The 27,770-nt window shown below is 41.5% G+C and overlaps 4 protein-coding genes across 4 annotated transcripts; 2 read left to right on the top strand and 2 right to left on the bottom strand.

The window, feature by feature from the left end:
* The first annotated feature begins 3,415 nt into the window (after positions 1 to 3,415).
* On the top strand, positions 3,416 to 14,435 carry parp1 (poly (ADP-ribose) polymerase 1). The gene is made up of 23 exons (XM_041958394.1): positions 3,416 to 3,612; positions 5,326 to 5,488; positions 5,722 to 5,837; positions 5,929 to 6,143; positions 8,035 to 8,125; positions 8,261 to 8,377; positions 8,618 to 8,794; positions 8,964 to 9,126; positions 9,221 to 9,361; positions 9,478 to 9,717; positions 9,825 to 9,890; positions 9,968 to 10,100; positions 10,202 to 10,397; positions 10,502 to 10,630; positions 11,194 to 11,277; positions 11,407 to 11,529; positions 11,616 to 11,744; positions 11,868 to 11,966; positions 12,095 to 12,247; positions 12,411 to 12,538; positions 12,639 to 12,700; positions 12,903 to 13,017; positions 13,575 to 14,435. Exons 1-23 carry the CDS (start codon positions 3,490 to 3,492, stop codon positions 13,654 to 13,656), a joined length of 3,045 nt encoding a protein of 1,014 aa, XP_041814328.1. The 5' UTR covers positions 3,416 to 3,489; the 3' UTR covers positions 13,657 to 14,435.
* LOC121621771 (adenosine receptor A2b-like) lies at positions 6,220 to 7,314 on the bottom strand. The gene has a single exon (XM_041958389.1). The coding sequence runs from the start codon at positions 7,312 to 7,314 to the stop codon at positions 6,220 to 6,222; it is 1,095 nt and encodes a 364-aa protein (XP_041814323.1).
* A 634-nt stretch (positions 14,436 to 15,069) lies between the features above and the next one.
* Positions 15,070 to 23,659, top strand: lin9 (lin-9 DREAM MuvB core complex component). The gene is made up of 15 exons (XM_041958395.1): positions 15,070 to 15,109; positions 16,089 to 16,121; positions 16,701 to 16,792; positions 18,007 to 18,120; positions 19,229 to 19,359; positions 19,616 to 19,741; positions 19,914 to 20,071; positions 20,297 to 20,430; positions 20,604 to 20,732; positions 21,270 to 21,371; positions 21,468 to 21,548; positions 21,657 to 21,782; positions 21,985 to 22,167; positions 22,455 to 22,552; positions 22,685 to 23,659. Exons 1-15 carry the CDS (start codon positions 15,079 to 15,081, stop codon positions 22,788 to 22,790), a joined length of 1,644 nt encoding a protein of 547 aa, XP_041814329.1. The 5' UTR covers positions 15,070 to 15,078; the 3' UTR covers positions 22,791 to 23,659.
* Positions 23,660 to 23,875: 216 nt separating this feature from the next.
* On the bottom strand, positions 23,876 to 25,407 carry mixl1 (Mix paired-like homeobox). Its single transcript, XM_041959303.1, has 4 exons — positions 25,311 to 25,407; positions 24,978 to 25,198; positions 24,700 to 24,826; positions 23,876 to 24,453 (listed from the first exon to the last, which is right to left on the bottom strand). Exons 1-4 carry the CDS (start codon positions 25,405 to 25,407, stop codon positions 23,876 to 23,878), a joined length of 1,023 nt encoding a protein of 340 aa, XP_041815237.1.
* Between the last annotated feature and the right edge of the window lie 2,363 nt (positions 25,408 to 27,770).

A 27,770-nucleotide genomic window follows, 5' to 3' on the forward strand; every position in this document is an offset into this window, starting at 1 on the left:
ATCCAAATCCTACCAGAGCCTTTGTTCCTGTCTCCTCCCAGACTGCGTCTTCCTCTGCGATCCTTTATCTAAAAGAAGAAATGTTAAAGGTTTTGGGTTGTTTTGTGCTTAAGAGAACTTGTCCAAGTGCAGGTTTCACATTAAGCTGTGTGTTAGTAAGAACCTAACTGTCCTACTGGCCTCTTTTAGTCTGAATAGGCATCTTGAGAGCACTGCTTTCTGTTTTTTTATTGCCATATCTACACACTATGAGCTCTATTTTCAGTTCATGTTGAACAAAGCTAAAGACCAACATGTCTTGTTATGGGGGGCTGGGATAATCCTCCAGCACATCCTTACACCTCTAAGCCAAAACACAGAGTACCTCAAAACTACCAACCTCTCATAGACTACCGATGGCCTATATAATAAAGTGTTTTTTACTCTGCGTCACTCTTACAATTCAATACATTTTGTATTGCGAGTTTGAGGCATTATTACTGCTATTCAAGCTTTTCAAAACATCTGCTTTAGTCGGACTTCTTCTCTCTATCTGCTCGGTTCCTTTTTCTGTAAACACTTTTCACCTGTGTGTAGCTCCCACTGAAGTGCTACCTCTTGTCAGCTTTGATGTCAGTGTTGCTCTGGCTTTCTGAGATGTTTGTCAAATGTGTGCATGTGACAAATCACGCCGTAGCCAATTCAGTTTTGCCTCAGAACACAACTACTCTCACTTCCGTTACTTAAATGCGGTTACATTTCCAGCGTAGCAGTGGAACTCAACAAAGAGGTGCGTGTCTATCTGTTCAACCAACTTTTTTGCCAAAACCATCTCCCACATCACTCTTCTTCTTCTGCTTGTTTATCAAAAGCAAATGACACAGACAGTTGCTTTGATGTGTAATAATGATGTAATAACATGTTATATTGTAGGCCTGATGCATATCACTGACATATGAAAAACCCCATGTCACTGCAAATTATTATGCTTTTTTTAATGTTGTAATTGAAAGATGACAGTCTCCTCTGTGGGACTTTTCTCTGTGGGACATTTATTGGGTGTATAAAACCTTTTCAAAAACTCAAAAAAAAGTTTAAATTTCAATCCATTATCACAATGTAGAAAATTGGAAATCATGTGTGTGTGTTGTGTAGCTCAGATTTGTAGCTCAGATATGTTTAAAAACATTACTGGGCTGAGCCTTTAAAATAAGGCTGTGTTTTCTAAAAGTTTGGCATCCTGGAAATGTTATGTATAACAGCAAAATGGTTATTAATTTTTCCTCGGTATATTATGTTTGTTTTTTCATCATTTTTACAAAAACATTTAATAGTCTACATTTTCTGCTAATAAAACCAGTAATGACAACAAATCTGACTGGTATTATTTTGTTTTAATTGTTCAAATGATTCATGCATACCTGGGTTTCCTTTATGCAGAGTGCATTTACACATAATTTATCTTTTCCTCCTGCTGGAAAAGTCTGTGTTTAAGTTTATTTTGGACCTGTCAAAGTAAGGTCTTCAGTTACTTTACAGTCAGAAATTCGTACAATGTTTAAAAATAGTAAAAACGTGTGTCCTCCACCGGAAGTTGTGTATTGTAACTTGCCAGCATCGGCAACCAAGACGTTGGACGATTTTTACTGCACCTTTTCAAGGATATGCATGTATTTAAGCAAAGAGGGATGCTTTAGCAGATTGGAGTATCAAAGATTGTGAATACATTTTCTTCAATTTTATCCTTAAACTGATTAATCTTTCCGTTATTTGGTATCAAATCCTAAATAAATCGTTCATTAAAAACAAAAATACTTCGAAGTGTGCCTCCATGATCGATGCTGACTTTCTTTGCAGGACGATTTCTCCTGCCTCGATTATTTCTGGCTGCGACTCGCGCGGGTATTCTACGGGCGACTCCTCGATCGTTTATTGTAAAGATGGATCACTACTAGCCGTAAAAATTGGTTTGTCTTGTTCTTGCTTAAGATTTTTCTGAGGAAGATAAAGAAGGATAAACACAATGAATGTATATAATGGCGTCTAATGGCCCTAACACATGTACAGTAACCTTTAAAGAAGTAAACAGATGTTTAGATATGAGGATTTTAAAATTACTAAGGTTATAAATCAAAACACACCACCCCACTCCCTTAAGAAATATTGACTAGTCAAATATTTCATGTTTCATCTAACTCCTCAGTTATATTTTTTGTTCATGTAGATCAGTAACTTACACTGTGGCTGTAGCAAGTCACAGTCAAATCACATGTCAATTAGACCATGTCAAGTCTGAAATCCTTGAGCTATAGTCCAGGTTAATCTAATTAAGCAACACTGCAAGTCATTTGCACGTGTTTCAGGTCTCTGAATGGTCATAAAATGATTTTGATATTTATCAGCCAGGTCATGCCGAGCAGTGCTGTGATGATGGTGCAGGAAGAACTCCGCTGATACAAGCTTGAGTTGAAGAGAACTTTATTAACAAGCAGCATCAGATCAGCCGGCCATCCAAGAGAGCCTCTGGCTCAGATCAGAAGACTCTGCCCTTGACATACAAACAACACAATATATGGCATTGGTATGATGTCTTACTCCACCCGTTCCTTTCCCTAACTCGAGAACAAAATCATATTTTAAGAATTGTCTAACTGAGAGTTGTTTTCCTCTGCTGTTACCAATTATGCGTGTTGACCTATGTCTATCTTTGAAAGGATTTACATCCAGATAGGCCACTATGCTTATACCACCACATCTGGTCTCCTTCTTGTTGATCTGATCCTGCATGACCTCACATACCACAACCCAGACCGGTCAACATTTTAGACCTCAGTTTACCTCTGATCATGCTGTTGTTTGATATTGGATTCATCTGATCATATACTTCAAATTCAAGGCTGTGGTATACCTTTCAATGCATATATAGGCCTAAAAATTAAATAGTTCTACTTGAGGTGTGTGTTGATACAATGTGTGCCTGTTGCAGTCTCTTTTAGGTACTCTTCATTGTTTCAGGTTTTTTCCAGTCAAATTTTGAGAGTTGAGTTTTTAACCTGTCACATCTCAAGTCAAGTCCTAGTCTTACATCTTTTTTTAATTTATGTGACTCAAGACAGAGTTTCAAGTCTACCGAGTAGTTAACAGATGAGGATACAGGTACCAATCCACAGCTGGGACACTGAATCTCTACTGTACCTTTAACTCTGGAATAATCTACAGCAGAGATTTAGATTTTTAATCTGGTTTCAGGAGAATCCTTAAAGTAATTGTTAAGTATAAATTCTTAGTGGTAATCTATAACGGAAAGCTGCTGATGCTTTGTTGGGAAGGTTTGGTGTCAGGAAACGTGTCAGAGTGAGAACTCTTCGCGCGTGTCTTCTCTCTGTGGTGCCGTGCAGGCACGCGGGCTTCGCCTCTCTGCTTGTGCGTTGATTGTTGTGGCTCTTCGGGATCCGGAGAAAGTTCGCCCCGCGGTCACTTCGCTTTCTTCAGCAGTGCTATTGAACAAGTATGGCAGACTCCCAGGAGGACAAGCTTTACAAAGCGGAATATGCCAAAAGCGGCCGCGCGTCGTGCAAGAAATGCAAGGAAAACATAGCGAAAGACTCGCTGAGAATGGCCATCATGGTGCAGGTAACGTAGCGACGTCTGGAGTCAGTCCATCAGGGAGAAACCTGCTCCGTTAGCTAGCTTACTGCCAGAGCGCTATCCTCTCAAAATTATTGTTCATTCTGCGAATATAGTGGCTATGAATCAGCTCACCGGAGAATAAAAATGTGTAGTTTATAATGTGGTTTCAGTTGTGCCACTTAGGCCCTCGTTAGCATTTAAATGGCTGACATTGTCTGTTGAGTCTTGTTCACAAAGAGCCGCGCAGCTTTTCTTACTGCCGGATTCTCTCACTAATTCATCCCGCTATTCGTGACAGGCTCGCCGATACGGTTTTATGAAACTTGAGATTATTATGAGGACGACGACCGTGCAAACGACGTGTGAGCGAGCGTCTGCGTCAGAAGGCGAAAATCACAACAGCATCACCGCGACGTGAAGTCTGTCCGCCGCCCCACAGAGAAATAATTAACTAAGAGGCTAAGAAAGCTCCTGACGCGGCTGCACACAGTCTGCAGCCTCCTTACTTTTTTCAATCCCTTGACATTTCATTCTGAGGTCCAGTCAAACCGGATCAATATGTTTTAACGTGGGTCAGCAGGGGCACGTGCGCATGACGTTTTAATGAATGGCCATGTTTCAATAAGCCATTATCGTATGATCTACAGAGAGTTTGTGTTTGTAGTCTTGGTAAAACTGCTCTCATACTGTGTGTGTTGGTCTGGAAAGTACTGTGTCATGCTCATTGTGCCCAACCCACTTGGACTTAGAAGATGCCACACAGCATTGCTTTGGTGAAACGTGTCAAGACAAGTGCATACTTTCTTACATAATTGTTAGAGCTGCAACAATTAATCAATCAGCTGTCAACTATTAAATTAATTTTCAACTATTTTGAAAATTAATTGGTTTGAGTTTTTAAAGAAAAAAAGCTAAAATTCTCTGATTGCAGCTTTTTAAATGCGAGTATTTTTGCAGTTTCTTTATTCCTTTATGACAGTAAACTGAACATCTTTGGGTTGTGGACAAAACGAGACATTTGAGGACACCATTGTGCACTTTGGGAAACACTGATCGATGTTTTTCAGAGTTTTCTGACGTCTTATAGACAAAACAACTAATTGATAGGTCGAGAAAATAATCAGCAATGAAAATAATCGTGAGTTGCAGCCCTGTGTATAACTGCATTTAAATAATTTTGTATTCTTCCCCAATCTCCACAAATATAATGTGCTAAAAAAAGTTTTCTTATCCAAAACGCAGCTCAGTTTTTTTTTTTTCACAATCATCAAACCACTGGACATGAAGTTTAGCCCTTAAATCTTCATAGTAATGAGCAGTAGAATAACGTCTCACATCTCACCTCCTCATGGAGACCATTAACATCCCTGTTTCACTAGTGAAGTATGGTGTACAATGAATGTGATCTTTGACTTTTCTCACAATATATTATAGATGTTTTTTTATAAAGCAACATGTTCATCATTTAGAACTGTTAATCTGCTATAAGTGTCACATTTATGAAATCTGTTTTATGAAAAATGAATAAGTCGCACAAAGTCAAGATTACCTCACAAGTTCAGGAGTGTCCTTGAAAAACGTCCCAATTAAAGCTCTTTCATGTGAGCTGCTGTTAGGACACAGCGTCTCTGTTCCACAGCAGGACCGTCTCACATGTAGGTCATCCCATGTTCACTGTAAACACTAAATCTTCCCTGTTCGCTCTTTGTCCGGCAGTCACCCATGTTCGATGGGAAGGTCCCCCACTGGCACCACTTCTCTTGCTTCTGGCAGCGAGCAGCAGCTCAGTCCACTGCTGACATTGGTGGGTATTCTGACCTCCGCTGGGAGGACCAGGAGAAGGTCAAAAAGGCCATTGAAAGTGGTGGAGCGGCAGGAGGTCAGTACTTGTAGCATTCGATGCCATTGATTGTTAAAATGTCACGTTAGCACACACAACATGTACAGATGATATACTATATAATTACTTTATAATTAGAATTTACTGCCTGTTGTGTTAAAATAAGCATTCAATTATAATTAAATATTACTAATCTTCAGGAATCTTGCACACCTACAGTATATATATGCTTTTTATTACTTGATTACGATTGGATGACTTCCGTCTTGCAGGAAAAGGAGAACAGAAGAGTGGAGCTAAAGGAGAGAAGACACTGAATGACTTTGCAGTTGAATATGCCAAGTCAAACCGCAGCACATGCAAAGGCTGTGAGCAGAAAATAGAAAAGGTTAGCAGCATTGTTTTCACGTAACAATTAATAGTAACTAATATAAATAATCAGTATGTTTAATATGACATCCTCTGACCTCTTCTTTTAGGATCAGATCCGTGTATCCAAGAAAACTGTGGACCCAGAGAAACCCCAGCTGGGTCTGATTGATCGCTGGTACCACACTGCCTGTTTCGTAAGCCGTAGGGAGGAACTGGTCTTCAAGCCTGAATACAGCGCCGCCCAGCTGAAGGGTTTCAACGCACTACGGGCAGAAGACAAGGAGGAACTTAAGAAGAGGCTCCCTGCTGTCAAAACTGAAGGGTGAGATGAAGAAAAGGGGATAATATTGTTCCCTGCAGGTTGGGTTAGCTAGCGTTTGCATTTTGACATTCACTGCTCAGGTCCGGTCCGTCCTGTCTCTGTCATCACCACTAGCTACAGTTGAAGCCTCTCTGTCTCCCACCGTCCTGCAGCACAGGAAAATTGCCTTGAAGGTGTCCCTGAAAGCTGTCATCGTGTATGCGTACAGGAAGGGGTTGACAGCAGAGTTTGCATGTGACAGGATGATGGCAGTGAGCAGCAGCTCTAGAGGCACGGGGCAGTCCGGGCAGAGCAGCAAGAGGCAGTTGATTATGTGGAGCGGGATCCAGCAGACTGTGAAGAGGAAGAGAACCAGGAAGAGCGACGTCGCGGTCTTCACCTCGCGGCGCATGCTGGCGGCAGCTCTCATTTGTCCCTCTCCTCTATGCTCAGATGCGATGCGCCTCACCTGCTGCTTCACTGCGACAAAAATCTGAGCGTAAATGAGAAACATGATCACCAAGGGGGTGAGCACACAAGCAAAGAAGTTGAAATAGACCATGTAGGTCATGTCCACCACCAAGACAAAGAAGCAGTAGCCGGAGTCAGGTGGCGTCTTGTGCCAGCCCATCAGAGGCACAAGCCCGATGAGAAAGGCCAGAAGCCACGTGGTCAGGATCACCAGCACAGCGTTGCGAGACGTCATCAGGACCCAGTAGCGGAAGGGCATGAAGATGGCGACGTAGCGCTCCACAGCCACCGCGAGCAGGCTGAAGATGGAGCTCTGGGTGAACATGATTAAAACGCTCAGCATGAGCAGACACAGGTTGAGATTGTGACGCGGCAAACCAATATCAGTCAGGATGGCGCAGGGAATGGCAATCGCGCCCACACAGATGTCCGCGACTGCGAGCGAGACCAGGAAGTAGTTGGTGACGGTGCGTAACTTTCGGTTGAAGCCCACGGCTGCACAGACCAGTAAATTGCCAACGGCGGAGAGAAAGGCGATGACGAGCTCGGCCGCCACGTACACCACATTAGGGGAAATCACCAGGTCAGTGGGTGGAGGTGGGGGAGAGGGTAAGGAGGAGGAAGGAGTGGAGGAGTTCTGGAAATGCTGCAGGAATGATGGAAGCGATGAGTTTCTAGTTTGGAAAGAGTAGAGGCTCAGCTGTGCAGTGCTGCTCTCCATGGCTGTCCTAAAGAGCGAAACAAGGTTCAAGTTAGAAGTCAAGCTGAGCTGCTCAGTGTGGTGATGCAATGGAAGAAAGCAGCGAAATGACTCACCAATCTAAAGCAGTGTGGCTCTTTACAACAAGTGTCAGCGCTCAAAAAACATTCATTGCGTTCTTCTGCCAGCAGCCGTCCTGATACTGGACCCCTGTCTTTTCACGTTAAAGATCACACTTCTGCTTGAACAAATCTGAAGGATGTTATTTTATAGAATTCCCCTCTTCCCTCTTGTTGTCAGTTATTGTCTGATAAGGGATGTTTGCCTTGTTTTTTTGTTTGTTTTTTTTCAGCATCCGCTGCTCAGACAGAGGCTGACTACTACTCAGTGGTCATTACCTGATAAGTGTGGCCTCATGGGGAGGCTGATAAATAAATGTTTCTTGTCAGGGCAGGGTGGATGATATCAGCACTGACACCTGGGATTGTGGAGACATGTAGCTGCTTGTGTGTGTGTTTGTGTTCATGAACTGATGAGGCCCTAATGAATTTGTCTAATAAATGAAGGTGTCAGACTGAGGCTTGTTTGTTCTTGGCTGTTTTCCAGTATCCCCGTTGGCCACATTTAGGAAGTTGATATGGATATTTTTCATCGTCTCTCTGTGTTGTTGTGTGCTGAATGATTGAGATAAACAAAACAAAAGTTTGGAAACTTGTTTTGAACTTCTGTTTGCTGTTACAGGAAGCGTAAAGCGGATGAGGTGGATGGAGTATCAAAGAAACAGAAGAAGGAGGAAGAGGACGAGAAGAAGAAGCTGGAGGAGCAGCTGAAGGTACTTTTCATTTTTTAATAATTTTAAACATCACATTTACTGATCTACATAGTAAACATCACATCACATATTATGTTTTTGTTTAATATGTGACTCTGTGTTTGTTTGTTTTTTTTTTTTTTTGTATATCTGTAGAACCAAAGCCAGCTGATTTGGGGAATTAAGGACAAGCTGAAGAAGTTTTGTTCAACCAATGATATGAAGGAGCTGCTGATTGCGAATGATCAGGAGGTTCCCTCAGGAGAGTCCAATGTAAGAAACTTATTACACTCCCACTGTGTTCATTTGCATAAAAATAATATTATATTTACACAGTGAAGTTGAGTTTTCTTGTGTAATTGGGAATATTTGCACCCATCATTTAAATTTTTCATATCCTGCTTATTTTCACATATTGTTTTTTTTATCACAGTCTAACGTGGATTATCAAACCCATTTTTTGGCAATTACTTTGTCATGTAGAAACTGAACCATGTGTTGTTTAAATGACAGGTGGTGGACTCCCTGGCTGACGGCATGGCTTTTGGTGCTCTTGAGGCATGCAAGGAGTGCCAAGGCCAGCTGGTGTTCAAGGGTGATGCTTATTACTGTACAGGGGACATCTCAGCCTGGACAAAGTGCGTGTTCAAAACCGCAACACCCATTCGCAAAGACTGGGTCATCCCCAAGGTAGGTCACCTCATTTCATTTCTCCTTCTGCCTCTTTATATAGTATAACTTTCCATGCTGAATCACCAGGTGGTGGATAAAAATAAGCTATCCTTTCAAGAGAACAAGAAAATGCTGCATATTCCTGTTAGATTTTCCAACTTGAAATATTCTGGCTTTGTCATTTTAGGAATTCCATGAAGTTCCTTTCCTGAAAAAATTCAAGTTCAAGCGAAAGGACAGGGTTTACCCGAAGGAGGCTCCCCCCCAAACCCTTACTGCAGCCAAAGCAGAACCATTGGCGAGTGCGTCCAGTGCCCCGACTGAGCGACTGCCAGAGGGAGCGCCTGCAGGTTAGTGAAGAGACCTGAACACAGATTCAATCAGAGCACTTCCACGCAGTCGTATTGTTTTAACGGTATAATTTTACAATATCTGTGCTTGTAGACAAACCTCTTACTGGTATGAAACTGTTGGGTGTGGGCAAGCTGAGCAAAAACAAGGATGATCTCAAGGCTGCTGTCGAGGAGCTGGGCGGGAAGATTACCGGCACAGCCAATAAGGCCTCCCTCTGCCTCAGCACTAAGAGTAAGCAACCAATCAAAAGCAAGAATGCTTGGGCCAGTCAGTTGCCGTGGTTCCTTTTTGAAAAGCTTACTGAAGAACGTGTTTTATTCGTAACATGTAATCTAACATTTTCACAGAGGAAGTGGAGAAGATGAGTAAGAAAATGGAGGAAGTGAGAGACGCCGGCGTGCGCGTGGTGTCTGAGGATTTCCTCACAGACATCAAGTCGTCAGGTAAAGCCCTCCAGGAGCTGGTCTCCCTGCACGCCATCTCGCCCTGGGGTGCAGAGGTCAAAGTCGAGGCTCAAGCTCCGTCTGTGGCCTCCAAGTCTGGAACGCTGGCTACCAAGAGCACTGGCAGGGTGAAGGAGGAGGAAGGTAATTTGTCTTAAAGGGCTGATTCATTTAGGTGTGTATATGTATATTATTGGACTGTTGTGCTCCCAGGTGTACTTTAATAAATAACTGGATATGCACTACTACAGGCGGTAGCAAAACCAAGAAGATGAAACTCACCGTGAAAGGAGGCGCTGCTGTGGATCCAGATTCAGGTAGTCATGAGTTCCCTGCATAGGTTTTATTTTCTTTCCCTTTTTGCAGCCTTGACTGATGATTTTTATTTTCTCAGGTCTGGAGAACAGCGCTCATGTCCTGGAGCAGAGTGGGAAGATGTACAGCGCCACGCTGGGTCTTGTGGATATTGTCAGAGGAACGAACTCCTACTATAAACTGCAGCTGCTGGAGGATGATGTACAGAAGCGGTCAGTGTAGCTGCAGAAAATTATTGCACTTCTATTGTTTTTGTAGCACTGAGGTTATTAAACACTGTCTCTTACACTGCCCCTCTTTCATGCCTGTGCAGGTACTGGGTGTTCAGGTCATGGGGCAGAGTGGGGACCACCATCGGAGGAAACAAACTGGACAAGTTTCATGACAAGAACTCTGCCATGGACAACTTCCTGGGTGTGTACAAAGAGAAGACGGGCAACAACTGGGGCTCCTCCAACTTCACCAAATATCCCAATAAGTTCTACCCCCTGGAGATTGACTATGGACAGGTACACACAACACACAGTGATAAAGGAGCCGCCCTACAGCGCTTTTTCCGATTCGGACTGGATTTAGTTTTTCCCTGTGGTTTGTCGGTCATGTTTCTTGACAGGATGAGGAAGCGGTGAAGAAGCTAACAGCCACTGCTGGCACCAAGTCTAAGCTGGCCAAGCCCATCCAGGAGCTGATCAAGACGATCTTTGACGTGGAGAGCATGAAAAAGGCCATGGTGGAGTTTGAGGTATAACTTCTGTAAAAGAGAAACCATATTAGGCAGATTTAGTTTGTTGTAGCCTGCATCATATCACAACTTCTGTCAATATGGAGAGCTTTTTTAGAATCTGATAAGCTGGACTACAACTTTGCACTCCTATGTTTCTATATATAAATACACAGCAAATAAAAACAATAATATAACAAATAAACAAATTTTTATTTGTCCACCAAGTACTGTACTTCTTCAGCAATGTTTAGCCAAATGGTTGCCAAGCAACACGCAGATGCAGTGGAGAGCATGCTTAAAGATTGGGATGATTATTAACACTTAAGTGGATATCGCCATTAAATGTGCACTTGTTGAAGTTGTGTTCAGTTATGTTAGCGCTTCTCTTTAGGGTGTTTGAGTTTAAAGACTATTTCACAATGAATACACTGGAGCTTTCCGTTTTATAAACTTAACTTAGAGCTATAGTAGAGGAACTACAATGAAAATGAATATTCCACATCTCCATCTCATTCGAACATAAGTTTTTTTTGTAAGGATGCACATATTCGTGTATCTTATCTGTCCTTGTCTCTTGTCAGATCGACCTCCAGAAGATGCCTCTCGGAAAGCTGAGCAAGAGGCAGATCCAGAGTGCCTACGCTCTCCTCACTGAAGTACAGCAGGTCAGTAACCAGCAACCCCTCCTGGACGGTCGTCTCACTTCTCACCTTTCTGTTGGGAGTTCCCTGTTGTGGACTCTCACTCTCTCTCTGAACAAAATCTTTGACTATTTATTTGTTTTTTAATCATAGGCCGTGTCAGATTGTCTTCCTGAGTCCCAGATACTGGATCTCTCCAATCGCTTCTACACCCTGATCCCTCATGACTTTGGAATGAAGAAGCCTCCACTGCTGAGCAACCTGGACTACATTCAAGTGAGACCACAAACACTATTTTCTACTTTACATTCTATCTTATACTGTAAATGGATCTCATAACATCCAAATACATCACGGTTCAGGCTAAAGTTCAGATGCTGGACAACCTGTTGGACATTGAGGTGGCATACAGCCTGCTGAGAGGAGGGGCCCAGGACAATGAGAGTGACCCCATCGACATTAACTATGAGAAACTCAAAACCAAGATCGAGGTGAGGAGTCCTGCACCGTGCGCAAGATTATTTATTTTTCCTCATTGTCCTCTATGAAAACTGTTCAGTGTGGTCATCGTATGAAGAGATGGAAAGATTACATCATGCTATGTTATTTCACAGGTTGTTGACAAGACTACGAGTGAGGCTGAGATCATTATGCAGTATGTTAAGAACACCCACGCTGCTACGCACAACACTTATACACTGGAAGTGCAAGAAGTAAGTCATTTTGGAGAAAGCGTTTTTTCTCATTCTGTCATAAACTGTGTCAGTTCTTCTGTGAACCTCTGTTGTCCAGCATCAACTATCATCTCACTGCGTCTCCCGGCTTTTTTCGCATCTTTTAGATCTTCAAAATTGCTCGAGAGGGAGAGCGCCAGCGGTACCGTCCATTCGAGGAGCTACACAATCGCCAGCTGCTGTGGCACGGTTCTCGCACCACCAACTACGCTGGTATCTTGTCTCAGGGTCTTCGCATTGCCCCTCCTGAGGCCCCGGTGGTGAGTTTTTGCTTGGGGGAACCAAAAGCTGCACCTCCATTTGTTCTCACGCAAGAATGTAATACCTTCGCTTTGTCAAATATCCACAATCTGTAATGTTTTTAGTTGGTTTTCCTCCTGTTCAGTCCTGTATTACATTACCGTTTTGCTTCATTGTCTCTAGACTGGTTACATGTTTGGCAAAGGTGTGTACTTTGCTGACATGGTGTCCAAGAGTGCAAACTACTGTCACACCTCCCAGTCAGACCCTGTAGGCCTCCTTCTGCTGGGTGAGGTTGCCCTTGGCAACATGTAAGTGACCATCTGAGTTTTGTTTTTGTTTTTTTTCTTCTTGTGCTTCAAAAATATGTGATGGTAATGTAAATTAATGTGTCTTGTTTTTATAATGCAGGCATGAATTGAAGAAGGCCTCGCACATTACAAAATTGCCTAAGGGCAAACACAGTGTTAAAGGTGAGAAACCTTTGCATTTCATTTTAATTGTTTTATAGAAATTGAAATGGAATTAGAATGTATTTGAGAAAACAGGTGATATTAATTATAATAACTTTCTAATTGAAATGACAGGATGGTATTATGGTGCCTTGTGTTAATAATATACAGTTTGGTTCGTGTTCTGCTACAAACTTGAATTCACAAACCTTTTTTCTTGCAGGTTTGGGTAGAACTGCTCCCGATCCAAGTGCTGCTGTCACTTTAGATGGGGTGCAAGTGCCCCTGGGAAAAGGAGCCCACACGAACATTGAGGACACAAGTCTACTGTACAACGAGTATCCTTTAACTCTGATGGCCTGGTTTAGGAGTTTGATGATCCTTTTGCCAAATGACCCCACATTTTTCCTGCTTTGTTGTGTGTTTGATTATGTAACAGTGCAGAGTCAAGGTCAGTACATGTTGTTTTGGATACTGAATAAACGGACTCAAGTTAAATCTGTAGCCGCTAATTTGTAACCTCTGAGCTGTTGATTTTTATCTCGGATGGCTGTTTCACAGGTGCGAGGTCTGCGGTAACACTCATCATATCTTATCTTTTCATGTGCAAAGTGTTTTTTTCTAACCTCCCGATCGTGAGTTAGGTCACTTGAAGGCACCAACTGTGTTTCACACCTGGAGAAAATTTGCTATTCTCACATAAACAGACACATAAATGATTGTCTCACTTGGACTAGTGGCAGCCACTGACTGTTCAGTTAGAAACAGGGCAAAAATAGAAACTGGAACTGAAACCTCTCTGTTTGATTATGTACTTTTTTCCCCCCCTCTTCTTTTCGCTGCATCTGCCCTATATCTGCACAGTCTTTATTTTCCTTAACCGCTGCTCCCCCAGGTACATCGTGTACGATGTAGCACAGATTAACCTGAAGTATCTCCTGAAGATCAAGTTTAACTACCAGACCTCCCTGTGGTGAGAGAGACTGTCTCCGAACCCTCTTCAGTGAAAACAAAAACCACTGTTGCCTCCAAACGCCTGGGCTCCGCTCTCTGCAACAGAAGATGTTTGGCAAAGGAGCAATGCTATACCACACTTTACAATGGTTATTGAAAATCTCTAGTCACTTTATTGCTTTTTCATCAGGTTAACTAGCTGGCAGCCTTCCTTAATAATACATTAGGTACTTAAATACCTACTTCAGAGTCGCTCATAAGACAGACACAGGTCAATATAGTGGTTGATAAAGATAAAACTGAATTGAAGCACGGTGCATATTACATAGAAAAGGGTTTGAGTTATTCATCTTCATTCTTCAACAAGCCTGTAGTTGATGAGGCATAGTAATGCAAATCTAGAAGGAGTTTTGAGTTGTGACCAACCCATCTGCAGACATACTCAAACCAATGTTTACATTTTGCTAGGGTTCCCCGTTAAAATAGCCTCTAAGATGAACGTTTTGTAGACTGTTGACTTCAACGATACTGTACAAGGTTTGACATGTATATATTTGTTTTGTTGTTTGTCTCTCAAGCCGTCTTCCTTGCCCAAAACGAAAAAAAACAAACAATGTGGTCAGTCTTGACACAAAGTATTCTGTGAAAGAAACAACTGCCATGGTATGTGGCAAACTTTTTCCTAGTGTTTTTCTTGCTTACCTCAAACAAAATAAAACATTAAAAAATCTCAAAATTTCATGCCTGTATTTTTGAATGTTTTTCTTTCTTGTGCTGCGTGTTTGATCCAGTTTCAGTTCTAGAGTTGATTTCACTGTGGAAATAAATGAACATTTACATATCGAGTTCTTGAGATACTTGATTTATTTCCTTTAAGGGCAGGTCAGGGCCAGCTACTGAAGTTTACTCCAGGATTTAGGACATAGTCAGCAGGATGGTTGAAGCTGGATCTTCTAGGACCTTGTAGAAAATATATAGAAATAACATTTACTCACCTAATTTCCAATTTGAGAGAGGCTGGGTTTCATGAAAGCTGCTTATATTTCTGACATGGTCTTGTGCTGCTGTGTAGACCTCCAGGTAAAAACAAATTGTACCTGGAGGAAAACATTTAAACTAACGAAACACTAGCACCCTTTTCCCAACAATGAAGGAAATTCAAGAAAAAAATCAGTAACTGAAGTGCTGTACGGAACAATGGAGGGATGCTGAATGGCTATTCTGGTTTCCATTTTTTCCCAACTGTTTTCCAAACATTTCTCCTCACATTTTGTACGAGAGTTTTGATTTATATTATGGAATGTAAGTATATTTATGCATATTAAATACAAAGCCATTACTGGTAATTTATAGGATTTTTATTTCTCAAATCGCCCTCCAGATAGCGTCCCGACCCAGAATGCATTTTGACAAGGTCTTTGAAAAAGCGGCGCGGCTAATTCAAGATGGCGGAGATGGACCAGCTGTTAGACGAGAGTGAGTAACAACACATATTCAAGGAGTTTTGTATTGTAACCACGCAGCGGTCCCGTAGTAATAAAATAAATATTTGGTGTTAAATTGCTATCGTTGTCCATGTAATGAATATCGTACGTTTTGGGCAGCGTTCATAAAGTCATTTATAGAAGCAAAGAGATACCGGTCTCTCCAAGTCAGCTAACGCTTGTTAGCAGGAGAGGCTAACCATAGCTAATGTTGGAGTTGAGCAAGTTACTTTAGCCTAACTGGGTAAACAAATAACGTTAGCTTAGCTATGAGCTAACGTCTGTTAGCCTTAGTTCGTAGGCAGCAATAACAAAAGGACTGCCGTAACGTCTCTATCGCCAAAGTACATACGCTAGCTTCTAGCTATCTGCTTTGCTGGGCATAGTTGTTTTAGTCTTCCGTGACACCTTCCTTCTATTTAACGTTCGTTAGCGCTGGTTAACGTTACATGGTCACGCGTTGTATATAATTTTGACAAGCTGGTGAAGGGAAACTAGCGAAGTTATTTGGCTATTAACTGCTGAAGTGGTCATTTTGGGTCGATGTGAGCGTAGTTAATGTAACTAAATGTTATCTCCGGCTTTTAACACAGTGTAACGTTAGCTCGTTTAGCTCATTTCGTTGATATGATCTGTCCAGCTGATGTTATGCCCGTGGTTGACAGCTCAAATTGGGGGTTAGGGCCTAACTGACTGCGCTAGCTATATCTATCTTCATTTAACCTGTCTGGCTGCTTTGAGAGTTTAAAGGACAGCTTCGTGGATGACAGTTATGTGCAGACGACTTCTTTGATAGATGTAATAATTATATCATATTAACCGAAAATTACAGAGCATGGCCTAATTACCTTTTTAATCACAGCGACATGTTTTGCTAAATATTTACTGCATTTTATTGTTGTCTACTATATGTTTTCTAACGCCATTATTGTGTGACTTTAAATTGATGTATCTCAATTTGTCCTCCTCAGGCTCTTCAGCAGAGGCACTTGTCAGTCTTAAAGGTATGTGGGCAGTATTTTTAGCTGTCATCTTTGTGTACATTTGTTCTTGGCACTGTGTGTAAGTAAACTGGCAACTACTGGAAACAGGAGTCAAATTCCTTGTATGCCTAAGCATAATTGGCCAATGCAGATAATTCTGGTGTGATTTGATCTTGTCTGCATGTAGCAGACTAATGCCATAAATTTCCTGATTAAAAGTGGTAAAAAAAAAACAAAAAAAAAACCATCTTAAATCCTTCATTGGATTAGATGTCTGTGTGACATAATGTCAAGCTTACATTGACAACCTACAGTGCCCTACATTTGCGACTGATGCAGTCTGGGGCACAGTGGAACTAATTGTCCTATAATTGCTTTCACGGCTGTTTTGTCCCCATATAAGATAAACGTTTTGTGTTTTTAGACTTTTCATTTCATATCTATTCCAGTCTCGTTTGGAAGTGGAAAATTAATTAACAACCTGTGGGATTTAAGAATAGCTTTCAGCCTGATATATGATAAAGGGTAGGACTCACTGGGGTCTTGTATTGGGTGTTTTTACACTATTTTGAATATATGCATCTTGTTTTGTTTTAACAGAAGGGAGTTTGTCCAACACTCTGAATGAAAAGAACAGCTTCCCAAGAGCTCACAACACCAGGGGAAGACATTCCTCCCTCACAATGGACACTGTAAGAGACACGGTGTTAGTTTGTGAGTCTTAAAAACCGTGAAGAGGTAGCAATAGAGGAGCTTCTGTTATACACTTTATAATGAATGCTAAGCTAAAAAACATTGAATGAAAAATTAGTTAATATGATGCAGTGAAGTACAACACAAACACAGACCTCTCACAAGTTAGCATAGGGTGGAGTCTGCACAATTCAGACATTGTGAAAAGTAAAATTGCAGGAAAACATGACTAACTTCACATAACAATATTTGCAGGGAAAATGTGTTGAATTGCATTGTACTGTATATTAGTTAGAAATTCTATCCATCCTCATGCCTGATTACAGCATGGAGAAAAATACATGTGAAATATTTTTAAGCTGCGACCCTCATATATACATGTTTCATCTCCTTTTGGCTCAGAAACCTCCACTGGTTTGAAACTATGTTAAGAATCGACTTGTTATTTTCTAGTATAGGATTAGAAACTGCACATTAGTGACATAGTCTGAATTTATGCATTTTGTTTGTAGTAGGACTAATTTAAAATAAATAAGTAGATGACATTGTTACTCAGTAATTAAGGGATCCTTGTTTGATATGAAAGTGTTGCTGATGTTGATTATATGGTCACTGTCCATTGATAATCTTATCAGCTGCAGTTAATTGTTTTCTGTGCAACTGTCTTTTCCAGCTGATAAGCTTAATCTATTGCTTCATTACTCTTTTTCACACCAGCGTGATGTGGAAATGCAGATTTGGGAGGAATATGCATTTCACATGCAGCTGGTCTATACATGGTCTGGTGAAAACCTATAATTGTATTTCATTTTGCACTGAAATAAGGTGGTAGTCAGTCTTTTTGAATGTTAGTGGCATTGTTCAGGACCCTTCTGGAAACCTGGATATTTTCGTCTCACCAGAAACTTGTGTCATAATGGCATGTTACCAATCTAGGGGGTTAAATGCAAAGCTGAGAGCTCCCTAAAAAAAAAAAAAACAAACAAAAAAAAAAAACATGCACATGTTTGCCAGAATACATACTGAATATGCTTGATACATGTTGTCTGAAGCAGGTGTAGCTGAAGGGTTGCTTTCATTACCCCCCCCCCCCACACACACACACACACACACTGGACATTAAATTGATTTGCAAGAATAATGCGCACAAGTATTTGCACCCGGCGCATTATTAGCACTATTCATAAACGCCAGCCCACATTTGTCCTTCCAGCCCACGCGGAGCTCAAAGAGGAGCCGTTTGTTTCGGGAGGAGGATGAACAGCCCCAGCAGCGTCTCCCTTCCAGATCCCCTCGGAGGAGCCAAAGGGTCACCACCACACCGCAGGTGACCACTACACACCATGAAAGTGATTAATAGTGACTAGACATCGCCTTGTGATTATACCTGAGCTATGTGAGAGCCGGGGTGCTCTACAGGAAGTATTCAACAGCGGAAATTTGACTAATTTAAAAGTTTGACTGCAGGATCATGAGTGTTTATTCACATTGCTCTCACATAAATGCAAGTGTGCATGTGTTTGTTCACCCAAAACACAATACCTGTACATTAGCTGTAAGCTAGTAAGCATCAATAGGCACCGTGTGTGTCTCTGTGTCTGTTTGTGTGGTCGTTTGTTTGTGTTTAGTTCAGCCTCTGACTTAACTCAGCTCTTACCAGAGATACCAGTTCTTTCTGTTTTCCTCTAGCTCCTCTTACTTTCCTCTCTCTCTCTATACATTCATTAAGTAATGTACTTTTTCTCTCCAGTCAACAAGGACAGAGAGTCTAATTAAAGATACCCCACAGTGCAGGTCAGAACCTTGCCGCCTCACAGCTGCAGACAGGCTGGGAAGCAAGAGTGAAGATAAATCAACTTTTTAGTCCCAAAAGTTTAAAGGATAAACTCTGAGCTCTCCTGTCAGCGAACAGCAGCTCTCTTGCTTGGCATAAGTAAGCACAAAATGGTATTGTCTAGTTATTTTATCTTACACGAGGAAAAGACATTTACTGTTCATAGAAGATGAACTGGAGCCAACATGTAGTTATCTCTTAATCTGCGTTTTTACTCAAGTCTTCCTGTGTTTTAATGTGCGTTTAATGTGAAGCCACAGGTTTTGAGAGTGTTTTGTTTGTCTTTGCATAACTAGTTTTTTAAAAGAGCACAGAGTGTCCCATCTTATTTGTTTAATGAAAGTAACAGGCTGTGGTATGGAATAAAACTCGAGTGCCTACCTCAGCCTCTCCTTTGTTATAATGATTTTAATGATGGGAACAGGAAGTTACTGATGCGTCTGTGAGTGAGTCATTTGTGGTAAATCTTTGCAGCTGTTGTGCGTGGTGGAAGAAAAATGAGAATTGCTAAAGGCCTTTCTTTAATTTATTTTATGTATACATACATACATATATGTACCTGTATGTGGAATGACAGTTGTTTTAATGTTTTTCTTTACAGAAATTTTCTAATGTGGTGACACCAGATAAGAAGGCATCCCAGAAAATAGGGCTGAGATTAAGAAACCTCCTCAAGCTACCCAAAGCTCACAAGTGGTGCATCTATGAATGGTTCTATTCCAATATTGACAGGTAAAGTGTCACTGTCACATTTAGTAGACAACAATTATGAATTGATGTAAATTCTGAGATGCTTTAACAAAGATTAAGATTTTTGTTCATCTGTAATTACACAGAACATGGTTTGAAACATCAGCTGCAAATGGGAGGCAATTTGGATTTTCCCAGTCAAGAATTGGAAATGTTTGTTGGACAAGCTTGTATTATATTATGTTGTGTATTTCTCTCCACCCCAAAGGTTTTTTTTTAACTTAATTTTCTTTTTCAGGCCTCTCTTTGAGGGTGACAATGAATTCTGCCTGTGTCTCAAGGAGTCTTTTCCCAACTTGAAAACAAGAAAGTTGACAAGAGTTGAGTGGGGAACAATCAGGAGACTGATGGGAAAGCCTCGACGGTATGCTGCAGTCTTTAAGCTCTGTGCCTCTACTCATAGTTTTCGTTCATGTTTACCTGCATTTTTGTCAGACGTTTTAAAGTATGTGAAAGTGTTGTCTGTCTGTATCTTTTATAATGGTGTTTCTTCAGACAGGCTTTAAAGGAGCACTATGCTTTGTTGTCCCATCCAGGTGTTCGTCAGCATTCTTTGCAGAGGAGCGGACAGCACTGAGGCAGAAGAGGCAGAAAATGCGCCTGCTGCAACAAAGAAAACTGTCTGACGTGTCAAACTGCAAAGATCTTCCAGATGAAATCCCCCTGCCACTTATCATAGGAACCAAAGTCACTGGTAGGTGACTGAAATGACCACACAGCCCTGGTTTTATGTTAGGTTGTTATCATTGCAGTCACATAACCCACAAAGCAACACCATAAATACAGCGACCTTATAGCTTCATGTTGATTAGCTGATAAATAAATTCAAAGCCTCGAAACAAACAATGCAAGTCAGGGTGTCCCACGTGGATCTGTATGATATTACCATTTCTGATTTTGTTTCCTTTTTGTTCCACAGCTCGACTCCGAGGCGTCCATGATGGGTTGTTCACAGGGCAGATCGACGCAGTGGACACCAGCGCTGCCACATATCGCGTCACCTTTGACCGCAGTGGCCTGGGAACACACACTGTGCCTGACTACGAAGTCCTGGTAAGATTTGTCTGCTGCCTTGCTAAGATAACAGCATGGTCAGTTTTTACCACTTGTACTTCAATTCAAATTAGAAATGCTGTGTCAGAAAAGGAAGTATAAAACAAGAAATTCCTGCCCTAAAAGAATTTCATCAAATTTTATATAATACACCTGGTGTTTGTGTTTTCCAGAGCAATGAGCCCAATGAGACTATGCCCATTTCAGCCTTTGCCCAGAAGCATCGGACAACACGCTACATGCAGAACCTCATGACTCCACCTAGAGGGTCGTACCCGTCCGCTACCACTCCTGTCCTCATGGTACTGTGAACCAACATCTAATGCCAGATGTGCATGTGCTGCATGATCACAATATGTCCCCTTACCAAACAGTTGTTAATGATATTCGACACTGCTTAATTCTGCTGTGTTTGTGAGTGGGTTTATCTGCTACAGCATCTACTTGACTGGGCAGCCAATAATTCCTAGTTTGTTTTGTTGAACATATCAAGTACAAGCAGGCTGTAAATGTGTGCATGCAAAAGTATATTTGGAAGTGTTAGTCAGTGGTTTTTAGTACAAGGGCAGTTCATCCAGTGTCATCATAGAAAAAAAGAACTTAACAAAATCTGCGAACGTTAAAATTACTTCTTGTGTTATCTGCTACTCACTTTCTGTCATGACTCAGTTTGAGCTTTATTCTTAAGAAAATAGATTAAAAGAAGTTAAATACTTGACAGCACGTCAATACTTAAATAGTGGGCATCATACTACCCATCAGACTTCAGAATAATTGCAAATCTCCTCTAGATTGCCTCTGAATACAAGTTACTTCACGTCCATTTTTTGCAATAACAGGACAATGACCCTCTTATTAACCAATCACCATGGAGGAACAAACTGCCTGGTGCTGAGGGAGATACTCTGGGAGGATTTCCTGTCAAGTTCCTTGTCCAAGTGGTAAGTACTTCTAGTCAAATACTAAAATCTAACATCCTAAAACTGTATAACACTTTGTGGTAACAAATTGTTTGCTTTGTTTTTTTCTGTGACTAGACAAGGCTGTCCAAGATCCTCATGATCAAAAAAGAACACATCAAGCACTTGAAAGAAATGAACACAGAGGCAGAGAAACTGGTACAATCATCACAATTTAAAAATGAAAGATGTTTCAAACCTATGGAATGTTTTCTGCGATGCACACATCCAGCCTAACTAAAACTATGGTTGTGCTTTTGTGTTCAGAAGTCGTACTCGATGCCTATTGACCTTGACTTCCAGAAGCGATATGCTACCACAGTGCTTGAGCTTGAACAGCTCAATAAGGATCTCAACAAGGTGCTTCATGAAGTTCAGCAGTTCTGCTGTGAGGTAAGTCAATAGATACACCACAGTCCCATAAATATTTACTGCTGCTGAAGCATAGTACAGGAAAAGTACCTGAGATATTTCATACCCTCCTCTGATATTTCTAGCCTCTCACATCCTCCTCAGTCCTGAATCTGAAAAAAAAACAAAAAAACGAACCAACAGAGCCTTGTTTAAAATGTGAATCACCCATGTGTCCGTCCAGCTTGCTCCAGATCAGGGAATGGTTCCAGCTGACCATCCCACGGAGCTGCGGCGGCGTTGTGAAGATGAGGCCCAGCAGATGGTGCAGCTGAGCAACGCGACGAAGGACGGACAGCAGAGTGTGACAAACCCCAGCTTCACACATCTCATCTCCCGCCTCACGGCTCTGCTGCTACAGATCAAGGTAGAGGATAAACAAACACTGAGCTGCTGCCTCTGCTAATTCCAGCTCACAGATGTCCTAACATACATGATGTCAGGAGGACAGTGGATGCACGCAGTGTGTTAGTCTCTCCTGTTTTTGATGGGTTCATATTGCAGCATATTTTTTTATGGCAGAGAGCTCGGCAATTTGGCAGCAACATCAATGCGCTAATAAGTTTGAAGAACACTGAAGAATATTTAAATGATGGACTAATACTTCCATAACCTCATCCAATAATCTTTGAATTTTTGCCTGATTTGTTACAGTGTCTCGCAGATGGAGGAGACCTGAATTCATTTGAGTTTAAGTCTCTAACAGACTCCCTTAATGACATCAAGGCATCTATCGATCCCTCCAACCTCAGGTAAAGAGACCCTGCAGTGTTTCTAACTTCTTTTGCTTAGCCACGATACACTCAGTGTCACTACCAGTCGCCTTTCAGTCACCCTCGTGGTTCTGTACATTTCTTAAACCCTTGTCTTCTCTGCATTTCCAGCTGCTTCCAGAATAATGTCGAGATTCACGTGGCACACATCCAGAGTGGCCTTAGTCAGCTGGGCAACCTGCATGCATTTGCTGCCAACAACACCAATGCAGTCTGAGTACCTGCATCATCCACACCACACGCAGGTGCATGCACACACAGGTGCGGGCCATTTTAATATCGTCCTTTGAGATGGTGCTTTCGCCTGAACTGTTAAAAGACTGCAAACAAAAAGCTCCCGTGGATGTTGTGGACCACCGCCATGCAGTCTGAATTCAGATGCACAGAATTTTTGTGCTGACGGGAGGGAGGATGTCATAGGTATTTTACCCACCCATTTTATTGTATGAGAATGTTGTTGCACCCAACTGAACACAAACCTGAAAGAATCTTAAATCTTTTGCCACAAATCCACATCTCTAAACTCTCAATGGTTATTTATTGGTTTCATGTGCCAAACATCATTCTTACAGTTTTTATAGTCCATATTTATTTATTTTTGAGTAGGTGAGTATGGTTATGAAACAATATTTTGCTATCTCTGAAGTTTCCTCCTGTAAGTGTTGTGTTCTGTTGCTCCACTGATGGTAAGCACAGGGAGGCTAAAGAATGTTTTATAAAATTGTTTATTGTAGATAATTGTACAATATCTCTGATTATTAGGTCTATTGTCGACATTTCTGCTGTGTATTCAGAAATGGCTTTTATAATTTTGTGTGCACTGAAAAGAGATTTTGGTATTTTTATAAAGGAGAACTCTGGGGTTTTGATGCCTTTTACTCCCTAAGATGATCTGAGCATTTCCATATTTGGCATGGCTGTTGCTGCAACCCCCACACTAAGCCTGCATCTCTGATGTAACCTCTAAAAATTCGAGTCAACTGTTTTTTCCTAGAGAATCTCCTTTTTCAGTTTTGTAAAGTTGTATATGAGAGTGCCTCAGGGCAATTGTATATAAATGTTTCTGTCTTTTTATATTAAACATCATATTGCAAAGCAGTATTCTAAATTCGTAGTCTTTATTAACATGTTGAGTTTTCATTTTCACAATCACAAAGTTTTATTACTATTTTATAATAAATACAAATTTTCATTTTACACAAACAACCAACTGTATATGGCCTCTTCAGATACGTGTAGCTTTCTTTTTACATGGGCTCTTATGATACATGTTGCTTTCTTTACATTGACTCTTATGGTACATCACATAAAACCACCAAAGCCAGCCATGGCCTCGTTTTCCCAGTCAGAGTCCGAGTCGGTAAAGTCCTGTGCCTCAGTGGCGTGGATTGGGGAGAAGTGACTGAACCTGTCTCCTGTGGCCCTCACATGTGGATACTGGACTTGGCATCCGTTGTCCTTTGGTGACGACCTGCTGAAGTTATTCTGGGTCGGAATGGGAGGAATCACGACTTTCATCTCTGGTCCAATGGTCTTGTTTGGTGGGAAATTGTCGTACTCCACCAGAACCTTTGGATCCCGGTTGTCAGTCATGTGCGCTTCGAGCTTGGCGTGGTGCTCATTGTCTTTGGGATACAGATGGACATTGCAGCATGGGACATTAACACTCAGCTCGTGCCGTTGCATCTGCTCAGGTTTCACTCTGGTTCCCTCCTTGTCGTAGATGCAGGAGACGAATGTGTGTTCATAGCTGCTGGGTTTGGTGGGTATACTGGTTCTGTGAGCATCCTCTGTGTTATGGTGCATTGTAGGTCTGAAACTGTCTTCCAGTCCAAAACCTCCTATCCTGTGTGCCTCAGCTCCATGATTGCTGTCATAAACTAAAAGAGGAAAAAAGCAAACAATTACTGAATTGCTTCTGAAATGATCTCTCTCTTGCCCTTTCACACATTGCCTACAGTGGATTAAGTAGCAGTTTTCAAGCATCTTAAATAAAATTTTGGTGGCTTTAAAACCAGTGTCTTCAGTAGCAAATTGCCATAGTCCTGTGATTAATTTGAATTAAATGGCAGGACTAAAAATTATTGTTGGTGGAGGGGAAAAAAATCTACGGCTTTCTGAATTACCTTTCTCTGCGCCCATCCTGCTCTTGATTTGGCTGAAGGGGCCAGCTGCTGGCGGGTTGGCGACCTTCTTGGACACTGATGAGCCAACTTGGCGACGAGACTTGGCCCTTCTGTTCTGAAACCACACCTGAAATTTGTAGGGAAAGAAATGAACGTGAGCACAGGTAAACTCCTATTGATACAAACATCATAGCATCATTTTGGATTAACCGACTTGTGGACTTGTGCGTAAATTACGCATTGAATAGTCTGAGGTGGGATTTAAGATACTACATTACCTGAATTCTGGACTCCGGTAGGCCGGTCAGAGCCTCCAGTCTCTCCCGCAGGTAGATGTCAGGATATTTAGTGTCAGAGTAAACTTTCTCCAGCACCTCAATTTGCTGCTGGGTGAAGTTGGTCCTCTTCCTCCTGTGGGTCAGTATTGCCACGCATTTGTCCGCCCTCTGCACAGAGTTTGCAGAGCTGTAGTAGTCTGCAACGTCCGACGCTCCATAATCTGAAAAGGAAACGTACACACTGTTAAATTAATACCGTTAGAGAAGCAGGAATCTCAGAAACGTGACGCTGGTCTTGTGCGTAAATTACGCACAGCGATGCCAGGCACCCACCTGAGTTCACCATGCTGCTCATCTGCAGAGATCCTTCGTGATACATCTGGAAATGATTCAGATCCCCGACGCGCATATTCCCATGAACTGAAGACATGATCCTCAACTGTTACCTCCTGCGACTGACTGAGTTTGAGACCTGTGCGCTCGCTTGGGTTAAATCCCCCTGCGATCAAAGGTGGTGCTGGCCGTATGTGTGAATGGGGCAGCCATTAGTGCCGGCTGGCACTGCAGCGGCCGCGCAGCAGCTTCAGACGTCTGCAGGCCGGTGGAGGCGTGAAGGCATCACACCTGGGACGGTGGAGCGGCCGCAGGTCTCTTTAAAGGGTTTTTAATGGAATCTGCATGCTCAATACACATCGGCAGTGAAAACATTTATCCGCTTTGGAATGGATGAAGCAGTAACCTTTAGCCTTCAAAGAGAGACAGTGGGAAACTGCCATTTCCTCACCAGGTTAAAGCCTCACAAAGGCTGCAGTTTTAACTTGATAACACAAATGATTTTTTTCCTGCTTTATCCAACAATCTCCTGTCAAATTTAATTTTATTTTGCATTATTTAGCAATAAATCTATTATCTACATACTTCAACAACTGATGGAAGCCATTCTGCACGGCTGTACACCAGTTCACTATGCATTAGGGATTTGTGCACATGCACAAATACCTCATACTGAGTATATTTTAGTGGTATAGCAGTAAATGTGATGAATTAATCCAAAGATACAAATTCAAATAACTTAAAGGGTGTGCCTCTCAAAGTGTACTTAAGATTCTTAATGTAGTTCTGTGACAAGACATGCTCTTTTAAGCTTGTGATTTTCTTATTTGGTCCTGATCTATGTAGGAAGTAATGCCTCCTGTCCCTTTTCAGTGGCATCAAAGTTAATCTCAATACACAAACCACAGTTCAAAAGTAATCAGGAGTGGGCGCTTGTTATTGAATGGATCACCTTCATCTGATTCAGAGGGGGGTCAAGTCAGGAGGTCAGGGAACACCACAGATTAATTTCTTCACACATATGTGGACAAGACTTCCAAGAATCAGCTTTTATGTTTACAAGTAAATCACAGTCAAAGTTTTTATTTTTTTAGAGTGATTTTTCATACATACTTGCACAAGGCCCACAGGCTCAATTTTATAGATCTTACATAATCATTTTGGGTGTGGAGTGATGTGATTATTGCATTAAAGTGGTGATGTGCAAGACTTTTTATTGCATCCTTATTCATATGAGTTATGGGATACAGCTGTACAGCTGGGTTTAAGTCATCATGGAATATATTGCATTTTTCTCTGAATGGGTCTAAGTTAGCATCATACTTCCAAAGGGGCCCTGTATCATGGACCTAAAAAACACCAAACATCATGTCTAGTTAGTTTCTTGTTGATCTCTGTGGGAAAATGACTTGACAGCCATTGTCTCATTTCACATTCACAACAGCACTTACTGATTGCTGTACTTTGACACATACAGCATTGTTCAGGTAGGATGTGCTTGTTGGACAAGACATTCACAGCTCACAGGCTTCTTTGTCTGAGGGCCCTAATTGGGTATTGCCTGTGCGCACAGACCAGATTGCTATGCTAAATCCAGGCTGTTGAAGTTCCTGATCTTTTGTAATGATCAATGACAGCTTGTCTGAGAGCGATCTGCAGATCATGAAATAAACAGTGGGCGCCTCATACATTCATCTGTGGCCACAAATTTCTTAAGATATGACCAATGAAAATATGAATTTAGTGCAGGGACATTGTCATGCACTTTCAATTTTAGTGTTTGCACTTGTCAGGATTTTCAGTTTGGCAGGCCATGATAGAATTTAAGACATTTGTATTGGATCAGAATAGTTTGAAATTGATTCATCTTCATATATTGCATTTAACAGACTGAACTTTCAATCATCAAACAGTAAAAACACTTTGGGATTTCCAATGGCCATTCCCAGTTGTAGACACAAACAAAAGCATTCACACCTTTAAAGTCTGACCACTGTTTAACCCACAGTTTGGCCTGACCACTATACATTTAAGTGCAGACAGACAGGTAAGTTATCCTCAGTTTGCAGGTAGATGTTAAAATGTCAGCTGTCGTATGGGCCTTTGTTATGAGTTCAGTCTTTGTGTATTTGAGGGAAGTTTTTAAGAACTATAGTATGTTCATAGTTTCATAATAAGATTGTGTGCTCGGTGTCACGGTGCATTTATATGATCACGAGCAGTAACTGAGTGTGATGATTGTTGCTTTTGTTTCTGAATCTAAGCACAGAATTGTGAATGTCACAGCAATAAAAAGTGTTTATATTAGAGCTGGATCAGTAAACCACTCGGGCTGATACAACGACAATCAATATTCGCTTCCTGCAGATAAACTGGCATTATTGTAACAAGAAATGTCAGTACAACAGATCCATTTGAGGCAAATTAGGAACAATGTCTCATTTACACAGAGTGCCCACC

The sequence above is a fragment of the Chelmon rostratus genome, chromosome 18, assembly GCF_017976325.1.
Source record: "Chelmon rostratus isolate fCheRos1 chromosome 18, fCheRos1.pri, whole genome shotgun sequence".
Taxonomy (NCBI): domain Eukaryota; kingdom Metazoa; phylum Chordata; class Actinopteri; order Chaetodontiformes; family Chaetodontidae; genus Chelmon; species Chelmon rostratus.